The 10,673-nt window shown below is 40.9% G+C and overlaps 1 protein-coding gene across 1 annotated transcript; it reads right to left on the reverse strand.

The window, feature by feature from the left end:
- Positions 1-449: 449 nt before the first annotated feature.
- On the reverse strand, positions 450-8,432 carry LOC124287958. The gene is made up of 10 exons (XM_046724458.1): positions 8,265-8,432; positions 7,396-7,629; positions 6,527-6,760; positions 5,659-5,892; positions 4,791-5,024; positions 3,923-4,156; positions 3,055-3,288; positions 2,186-2,420; positions 1,318-1,551; positions 450-683 (listed from the first exon to the last, which is right to left on the reverse strand). Exons 1-9 carry the CDS (start codon positions 8,284-8,286, stop codon positions 1,389-1,391), a joined length of 1,824 nt encoding a protein of 607 aa, XP_046580414.1. The 5' UTR covers positions 8,287-8,432; the 3' UTR covers positions 450-683; positions 1,318-1,388.
- Between the last annotated feature and the right edge of the window lie 2,241 nt (positions 8,433-10,673).

Genomic DNA, 10,673 nt, shown 5'->3' on the forward strand with positions numbered 1-10,673 from the left:
TAGACGTTTCAAACAGAAACCATAGGGATCTCGGGGTTCCACTGTGTGTTTCTTTGTCTGATGTCCACCGAATATAAGAAATATAAGCATTGTCTGCCCCTGTACTGACAATTTGTACTGACTAAAACGTTCCACGACAGTGAGGGTACCAGACGTTATTCTGAGTCGTTATATTTATTGCTTCTAGAATAAAACACAGCAAGTATCTTCATGTGTATGGGGAATTAAAGCAAAATACAAATAAGGCTGCAATAGAAATCACCTTCTGTTCACTTTTGTGAAAAGACATCTCATTTCAAAAAGTGTGTTACCAGCCACTTCAAACAGAATTGCCTCCTGACGTCAAACAACGTGTGCTCCTTAACTGAGTAGTTCATATTACTGTGATCTCACAAGCATTATTAAGTCAACAGGTCAGTTTAGGAAAACATACAATCTAAATCATTTACTTTTCTGAGCTCCACCACTCATGAGAGAGCTTGTGATGTCACCGATGATGCTGTTCATGCTGCCCTTGATATCACTGATGCTGCTGTTCAGGGCCTTGTGTGCATCTGGGGCCAGGTTCTTCAGATCGTCGATGAACTGGCTGACTTTGCCAAAAGCATTGATGACTTTGAAAGCTGTTCCCAGTTCCGTACCATTGGTGGCACCAGACAGGAGGTCCATCAGACCACGGCGACCTGTATGGAGAATAGGTGTACTTTTCCATAGCTATTCACTTGTTTCGTTCGAAATATGGTTGGTCCAAAACAAACATAGGTTTCCAGTGTATACAGTATCGCCAAGTACATCAAGACAACACTGTACATTGTAATCTTTCATATTAACGTGTCTTTTGAAAGTACAGCTGTCCCTTTTCTATACATAGACGTTTCAAACAGAAACCATAGGGATCTCGGGGTTCCACTGTGTGTTTCTTTGTCTGATGTCCACCGAATATAAGAAATATAAGCATTGTCTGCCCCTGTACTGACAATTTGTACTGACTAAAACGTTCCACGACAGTGAGGGTACCAGACGTTATTCTGAGTCGTTATATTTATTGCTTCTAGAATAAAACACAGCAAGTATCTTCATGTGTATGGGGAATTAAAGCAAAATACAAATAAGGCTGCAATAGAAATCACCTTCTGTTCACTTTTGTGAAAAGACATCTCATTTCAAAAAGTGTGTTACCAGCCACTTCAAACAGAATTGCCTCCTGACGTCAAACAACGTGTGCTCCTTAACTGAGTAGTTCATATTACTGTGATCTCACAAGCATTATTAAGTCAACAGGTCAGTTTAGGAAAACATACAATCTAAATCATTTACTTTTCTGAGCTCCACCACTCATGAGAGAGCTTGTGATGTCACCGATGATGCTGTTCATGCTGCCCTTGATATCACTGATGCTGCTGTTCAGGGCCTTGTGTGCATCTGGGGCCAGGTTCTTCAGATCGTCGATGAACTGGCTGACTTTGCCAAAAGCATTGATGACTTTGAAAGCTGTTCCCAGTTCCGTACCATTGGTGGCACCAGACAGGAGGTCCATCAGACCACGGCGACCTGTATGGAGAATAGGTTTACTTTTCCATATCTATTCACTTGTTTCGTTCGAAATATGGTTGGTCCAAAACAAACATAGGTTTCCAGTGTATACAGTATCGCCAAGTACATCAAGACAACACTGTACATTGTAATCTTTCATATTAACGTGTCTTTTGAAAGTACAGCTGTCCCTTTTCTATACATAGACGTTTCAAACAGAAACCATAGGGATCTCGGGGTTCCACTGTGTGTTTCTTTGTCTGATGTCCACCGAATATAAGAAATATAAGCATTGTCTGCCCCTGTACTGACAATTTGTACTGACTAAAACGTTCCACGACAGTGAGGGTACCAGACGTTATTCTGAGTCGTTATATTTATTGCTTCTAGAATAAAACACAGCAAGTATCTTCATGTGTATGGGGAATTAAAGCAAAATACAAATAAGGCTGCAATAGAAATCACCTTCTGTTCACTTTTGTGAAAAGACATCTCATTTCAAAAAGTGTGTTACCAGCCACTTCAAACAGAATTGCCTCCTGACGTCAAACAACGTGTGCTCCTTAACTGAGTAGTTCATATTACTGTGATCTCACAAGCATTATTAAGTCAACAGGTCAGTTTAGGAAAACATACAATCTAAATCATTTACTTTTCTGAGCTCCACCACCACTCATGAGAGCTTGTGATGTCACCGATGATGCTGTTCATGCTGCCCTTGATATCACTGATGCTGCTGTTCAGGGCCTTGTGTGCATCTGGGGCCAGGTTCTTCAGATCGTCGATGAACTGGCTGACTTTGCCAAAAGCATTGATGACTTTGAAAGCTGTTCCCAGTTCCGTACCATTGGTGGCACCAGACAGGAGGTCCATCAGACCACGGCGACCTGTATGGAGAATAGGTGTACTTTTCCATAGCTATTCACTTGTTTCGTTCGAAATATGGTTGGTCCAAAACAAACATAGGTTTCCAGTGTATACAGTATCGCCAAGTACATCAAGACAACACTGTACATTGTAATCTTTCATATTAACGTGTCTTTTGAAAGTACAGCTGTCCCTTTTCTATACATAGACGTTTCAAACAGAAACCATAGGGATCTCGGGGTTCCACTGTGTGTTTCTTTGTCTGATGTCCACCGAATATAAGAAATATAAGCATTGTCTGCCCCTGTACTGACAATTTGTACTGACTAAAACGTTCCACGACAGTGAGGGTACCAGACGTTATTCTGAGTCGTTATATTTATTGCTTCTAGAATAAAACACAGCAAGTATCTTCATGTGTATGGGGAATTAAAGCAAAATACAAATAAGGCTGCAATAGAAATCACCTTCTGTTCACTTTTGTGAAAAGACATCTCATTTCAAAAAGTGTGTTACCAGCCACTTCAAACAGAATTGCCTCCTGACGTCAAACAACGTGTGCTCCTTAACTGAGTAGTTCATATTACTGTGATCTCACAAGCATTATTAAGTCAACAGGTCAGTTTAGGAAAACATACAATCTAAATCATTTACTTTTCTGAGCTCCACCACTCATGAGAGAGCTTGTGATGTCACCGATGATGCTGTTCATGCTGCCCTTGATATCACTGATGCTGCTGTTCAGGGCCTTGTGTGCATCTGGGGCCAGGTTCTTCAGATCGTCGATGAACTGGCTGACTTTGCCAAAAGCATTGATGACTTTGAAAGCTGTTCCCAGTTCCGTACCATTGGTGGCACCAGACAGGAGGTCCATCAGACCACGGCGACCTGTATGGAGAATAGGTGTACTTTTCCATATCTATTCACTTGTTTCGTTCGAAATATGGTTGGTCCAAAACAAACATAGGTTTCCAGTGTATACAGTATCGCCAAGTACATCAAGACAACACTGTACATTGTAATCTTTCATATTAACGTGTCTTTTGAAAGTACAGCTGTCCCTTTTCTATACATAGACGTTTCAAACAGAAACCATAGGGATCTCGGGGTTCCACTGTGTGTTTCTTTGTCTGATGTCCACCGAATATAAGAAATATAAGCATTGTCTGCCCCTGTACTGACAATTTGTACTGACTAAAACGTTCCACGACAGTGAGGGTACCAGACGTTATTCTGAGTCGTTATATTTATTGCTTCTAGAATAAAACACAGCAAGTATCTTCATGTGTATGGGGAATTAAAGCAAAATACAAATAAGGCTGCAATAGAAATCACCTTCTGTTCACTTTTGTGAAAAGACATCTCATTTCAAAAAGTGTGTTACCAGCCACTTCAAACAGAATTGCCTCCTGACGTCAAACAACGTGTGCTCCTTAACTGAGTAGTTCATATTACTGTGATCTCACAAGCATTATTAAGTCAACAGGTCAGTTTAGGAAAACATACAATCTAAATCATTTACTTTTCTGAGCTCCACCACTCATGAGAGAGCTTGTGATGTCACCGATGATGCTGTTCATGCTGCCCTTGATATCACTGATGCTGCTGTTCAGGGCCTTGTGTGCATCTGGGGCCAGGTTCTTCAGATCGTCGATGAACTGGCTGACTTTGCCAAAAGCATTGATGACTTTGAAAGCTGTTCCCAGTTCCGTACCATTGGTGGCACCAGACAGGAGGTCCATCAGACCACGGCGACCTGTATGGAGAATAGGTGTACTTTTCCATAGCTATTCACTTGTTTCGTTCGAAATATGGTTGGTCCAAAACAAACATAGGTTTCCAGTGTATACAGTATCGCCAAGTACATCAAGACAACACTGTACATTGTAATCTTTCATATTAACGTGTCTTTTGAAAGTACAGCTGTCCCTTTTTCTATACATAGACGTTTCAAACAGAAACCATAGGGATCTCGGGGTTCCACTGTGTGTTTCTTTGTCTGATGTCCACCGAATATAAGAAATATAAGCATTGTCTGCCCTGTACTGACAATTTGTACTGACTAAAACGTTCCACGACAGTGAGGGTACCAGACGTTATTCTGAGTCGTTATATTTATTGCTTCTAGAATAAAACACAGCAAGTATCTTCATGTGTATGGGGAATTAAAGCAAAATACAAATAAGGCTGCAATAGAAATCACCTTCTGTTCACTTTTGTGAAAAGACATCTCATTTCAAAAAGTGTGTTACCAGCCACTTCAAACAGAATTGCCTCCTGACGTCAAACAACGTGTGCTCCTTAACTGAGTAGTTCATATTACTGTGATCTCACAAGCATTATTAAGTCAACAGGTCAGTTTAGGAAAACATACAATCTAAATCATTTACTTTTCTGAGCTCCACCACTCATGAGAGAGCTTGTGATGTCACCGATGATGCTGTTCATGCTGCCCTTGATATCACTGATGCTGCTGTTCAGGGCCTTGTGTGCATCTGGGGCCAGGTTCTTCAGATCGTCGATGAACTGGCTGACTTTGCCAAAAGCATTGATGACTTTGAAAGCTGTTCCCAGTTCCGTACCATTGGTGGCACCAGACAGGAGGTCCATCAGACCACGGCGACCTGTATGGAGAATAGGTGTACTTTTCCATAGCTATTCACTTGTTTCGTTCGAAATATGGTTGGTCCAAAACAAACATAGGTTTCCAGTGTATACAGTATCGCCAAGTACATCAAGACAACACTGTACATTGTAATCTTTCATATTAACGTGTCTTTTGAAAGTACAGCTGTCCCTTTTCTATACATAGACGTTTCAAACAGAAACCATAGGGATCTCGGGGTTCCACTGTGTGTTTCTTTGTCTGATGTCCACCGAATATAAGAAATATAAGCATTGTCTGCCCCTGTACTGACAATTTGTACTGACTAAAACGTTCCACGACAGTGAGGGTACCAGACGTTATTCTGAGTCGTTATATTTATTGCTTCTAGAATAAAACACAGCAAGTATCTTCATGTGTATGGGGAATTAAAGCAAAATACAAATAAGGCTGCAATAGAAATCACCTTCTGTTCACTTTTGTGAAAAGACATCTCATTTCAAAAAGTGTGTTACCAGCCACTTCAAACAGAATTGCCTCCTGACGTCAAACAACGTGTGCTCCTTAACTGAGTAGTTCATATTACTGTGATCTCACAAGCATTATTAAGTCAACAGGTCAGTTTAGGAAAACATACAATCTAAATCATTTACTTTTCTGAGCTCCACCACTCATGAGAGAGCTTGTGATGTCACCGATGATGCTGTTCATGCTGCCCTTGATATCACTGATGCTGCTGTTCAGGGCCTTGTGTGCATCTGGGGCCAGGTTCTTCAGATCGTCGATGAACTGGCTGACTTTGCCAAAAGCATTGATGACTTTGAAAGCTGTTCCCAGTTCCGTACCATTGGTGGCACCAGACAGGAGGTCCATCAGACCACGGCGACCTGTATGGAGAATAGGTGTACTTTTCCATAGCTATTCACTTGTTTCGTTCGAAATATGGTTGGTCCAAAACAAACATAGGTTTCCAGTGTATACAGTATCGCCAAGTACATCAAGACAACACTGTACATTGTAATCTTTCATATTAACGTGTCTTTTGAAAGTACAGCTGTCCCTTTTCTATACATAGACGTTTCAAACAGAAACCATAGGGATCTCGGGGTTCCACTGTGTGTTTCTTTGTCTGATGTCCACCGAATATAAGAAATATAAGTATTGTCTGCCCCTGTACTGACAATTTGTACTGACTAAAACGTTCCACGACAGTGAGGGTACCAGACGTTATTCTGAGTCGTTATATTTATTGCTTCTAGAATAAAACACAGCAAGTATCTTCATGTGTATGGGGAATTAAAGCAAAATACAAATAAGGCTGCAATAGAAATCACCTTCTGTTCACTTTTGTGAAAAGACATCTCATTTCAAAAAGTGTGTTACCAGCCACTTCAAACAGAATTGCCTCCTGACGTCAAACAACGTGTGCTCCTTAACTGAGTAGTTCATATTACTGTGATCTCACAAGCATTATTAAGTCAACAGGTCAGTTTAGGAAAACATACAATCTAAATCATTTACTTTTCTGAGCTCCACCACTCATGAGAGAGCTTGTGATGTCACCGATGATGCTGTTCATGCTGCCCTTGATATCACTGATGCTGCTGTTCAGGGCCTTGTGTGCATCTGGGGCCAGGTTCTTCAGATCGTCGATGAACTGGCTGACTTTGCCAAAAGCATTGATGACTTTGAAAGCTGTTCCCAGTTCCGTACCATTGGTGGCACCAGACAGGAGGTCCATCAGACCACGGCGACCTGTATGGAGAATAGGTGTACTTTTCCATAGCTATTCACTTGTTTCGTTCGAAATATGGTTGGTCCAAAACAAACATAGGTTTCCAGTGTATACAGTATCGCCAAGTACATCAAGACAACACTGTACATTGTAATCTTTCATATTAACGTGTCTTTTGAAAGTACAGCTGTCCCTTTTTCTATACATAGACGTTTCAAACAGAAACCATAGGGATCTCGGGGTTCCACTGTGTGTTTCTTTGTCTGATGTCCACCGAATATAAGAAATATAAGCATTGTCTGCCCCTGTACTGACAATTTGTACTGACTAAAACGTTCCACGACAGTGAGGGTACCAGACGTTATTCTGAGTCGTTATATTTATTGCTTCTAGAATAAAACACAGCAAGTATCCTTATGTGTATGGGGAATTAAAGCAAAATACAAATAAGGCTGCAATAGAAATCACCTTCTGTTCACTTTTGTGAAAAGACATCTCATTTCAAAAAGTGTGTTACCAACCACTTCAAACAGAATTGCCTCCTGACGTCAAACAACGTGTGCTCCTTAACTGAGTAGTTCATATTACTGTGATCTCACAAGCATTATTAAGTCAACAGGTCAGTTTAGGAAAACATACAATCTAAATCATTTACTTTTCTGAGCTCCACCACTCATGAGAGAGCTTGTGATGTCACCGATGATGCTGTTCATGCTGCCCTTGATATCACTGATGCTGCTGTTCAGGGCCTTGTGTGCATCTGGGGCCAGGTTCTTCAGATCGTCGATGAACTGGCTGACTTTGCCAAAAGCATTGATGACTTTGAAAGCTGTTCCCAGTTCCGTACCATTGGTGGCACCAGACAGGAGGTCCATCAGACCACGGCGACCTGTATGGAGAATAGGTGTACTTTTCCATAGCTATTCACTTGTTTCGTTCGAAATATGGTTGGTCCAAAACAAACATAGGTTTCCAGTGTATACAGTATCGCCAAGTACATCAAGACAACACTGTACATTGTAATCTTTCATATTAACGTGTCTTTTGAAAGTACAGCTGTCCCTTTTTCTATACATAGACGTTTCAAACAGAAACCATAGGGATCTCGGGGTTCCACTGTGTGTTTCTTTGTCTGATGTCCACCGAATATAAGAAATATAAGCATTGTCTGCCCCTGTACTGACAATTTGTACTGACTAAAACGTTCCACGACAGTGAGGGTACCAGACGTTATTCTGAGTCGTTATATTTATTGCTTCTAGAATAAAACACAGCAAGTATCTTCATGTGTATGGGGAATTAAAGCAAAATACAAATAAGGCTGCAATAGAAATCACCTTCTGTTCACTTTTGTGAAAAGACATCTCATTTCAAAAAGTGTGTTACCAGCCACTTCAAACAGAATTGCCTCCTGACGTCAAACAACGTGTGCTCCTTAACTGAGTAGTTCATATTACTGTGATCTCACAAGCATTATTAAGTCAACAGGTCAGTTTAGGAAAACATACAATCTAAATCATTTACTTTTCTGAGCTCCACCACTCATGAGAGCTTGTGATGTCACCGATGATGCTGTTCATGCTGCCCTTGATATCACTGATGCTGCTGTTCAGGGCCTTGTGTGCATCTGGGGCCAGGTTCTTCAGATCGTCGATGAACTGGCTGACTTTGCCAAAAGCATTGATGACTTTGAAAGCTGTTCCCAGTTCCGTACCATTGGTGGCACCAGACAGGAGGTCCATCAGACCACGGCGACCTGTATGGAGAATAGGTGTACTTTTCCATAGCTATTCACTTGTTTCGTTCGAAATATGGTTGGTCCAAAACAAACATAGGTTTCCAGTGTATACAGTATCGCCAAGTACATCAAGACAACACTGTACATTGTAATCTTTCATATTAACGTGTCTTTTGAAAGTACAGCTGTCCCTTTTCTATACATAGACGTTTCAAACAGAAACCATAGGGATCTCGGGGTTCCACTGTGTGTTTCTTTGTCTGATGTCCACCGAATATAAGAAATATAAGTATTGTCTGCCCCTGTACTGACAATTTGTACTGACTAAAACGTTCCACGACAGTGAGGGTACCAGACGTTATTCTGAGTCGTTATATTTATTGCTTCTAGAATAAAACACAGCAAGTATCCTTATGTGTATGGGGAATTAAAGCAAAATACAAATAAGGCTGCAATAGAAATCACCTTCTGTTCACTTTTGTGAAAAGACATCTCATTTCAAAAGTGTGTTACCAACCACTTCAAACAGAATTGCCTCCTGACGTCAAACAACGTGTGCTCCTTAACTGAGTAGTTCATATTACTGTGATCTCACAAGCATTATTAAGTCAACAGGATCAGTTTAGGAAAACATACAATCTAAATCATTTACTTTTCTGAGCTCCACCACTCATGAGAGAGCTTGTGATGTCACCGATGATGCTGTTCATGCTGCCCTTGATATCACTGATGCTGCTGTTCAGGGCCTTGTGTGCATCTGGGGCCAGGTTCTTCAGATCGTCAATGAACTGGCTGACTTTGCCAAAAGCATTGATGACTTTGAAAGCTGTTCCCAGTTCCGTACCATTGGTGGCACCAGACAGGAGGTCCATCAGACCACGGCGACCTGTATGGAGAATAGGTGTACTTTTCCATAGCTATTCACTTGTTTCGTTCGAAATATGGTTGGTCCAAAACAAACATAGGTTTCCAGTGTATACAGTATCGCCAAGTACATCAAGACAACACTGTACATTGTAATCTTTCATATTAACGTGTCTTTTGAAAGTACAGCTGTCCCTTTTCTATACATAGACGTTTCAAACAGAAACCATAGGGATCTCGGGGTTCCACTGTGTGTTTCTTTGTCTGATGTCCACCGAATATAAGAAATATAAGTATTGTCTGCCCCTGTACTGACAATTTGTACTGACTAAAACGTTCCACGACAGTGAGGGTACCAGACGTTATTCTGAGTCGTTATATTTATTGCTTCTAGAATAAAACACAGCAAGTATCCTTATGTGTATGGGGAATTAAAGCAAAATACAAATAAGGCTGCAATAGAAATCACCTTCTGTTCACTTTTGTGAAAAGACATCTCATTTCAAAAGTGTGTTACCAACCACTTCAAACAGAATTGCCTCCTGACGTCAAACAACGTGTGCTCCTTAACTGAGTAGTTCATATTACTGTGATCTCACAAGCATTATTAAGTCAACAGATCAGTTTAGGAAAACATACAATCTAAATCATTTACTTTTCTGAGCTCCACCACTCATGAGAGAGCTTGTGATGTCACCGATGATGCTGTTCATGCTGCCCTTGATATCACTGATGCTGCTGTTCAGGGCCTTGTGTGCATCTGGGGCCAGGTTCTTCAGATCGTCGATGAACTGGCTGACTTTGCCAAAAGCATTGATGACTTTGAAAGCTGTTCCCAGTTCCGTACCATTGGTGGCACCAGACAGGAGGTCCATCAGACCACGGCGACCTGTATGGAGAATAGGTGTACTTTTCCATATCTATTCACTTGTTTCGTTCGAAATATGGTTGGTCCAAAACAAACATAGGTTTCCAGTGTATACAGTATCGCCAAGTACATCAAGACAACACTGTACATTGTAATCTTTCATATTAACGTGTCTTTTGAAAGTACAGCTGTCCCTTTTTCTATACATAGACGTTTCAAACAGAAACCATAGGGATCTCGGGGTTCCACTGTGTGTTTCTTTGTCTGATGTCCACCGAATATAAGAAATATAAGTATTGTCGGCCCCTGTACTGACAATTTGTACTGACTAAAACGTTCCACGACAGTGAGGGTACCAGACGTTATTCTGAGTCGTTATATTTATTGCTTTCTAGAATAAAACACAGCAAGTATCTTCATGTGTTTTGGGAATTAAAGCAAAATACAAATAAGGCTGCAATAG

This window comes from Haliotis rubra, unplaced genomic scaffold, assembly GCF_003918875.1.
Source record: "Haliotis rubra isolate DU_JTF1 unplaced genomic scaffold, ASM391887v1 Scf111, whole genome shotgun sequence".
NCBI lineage: Eukaryota > Metazoa > Mollusca > Gastropoda > Lepetellida > Haliotidae > Haliotis > Haliotis rubra.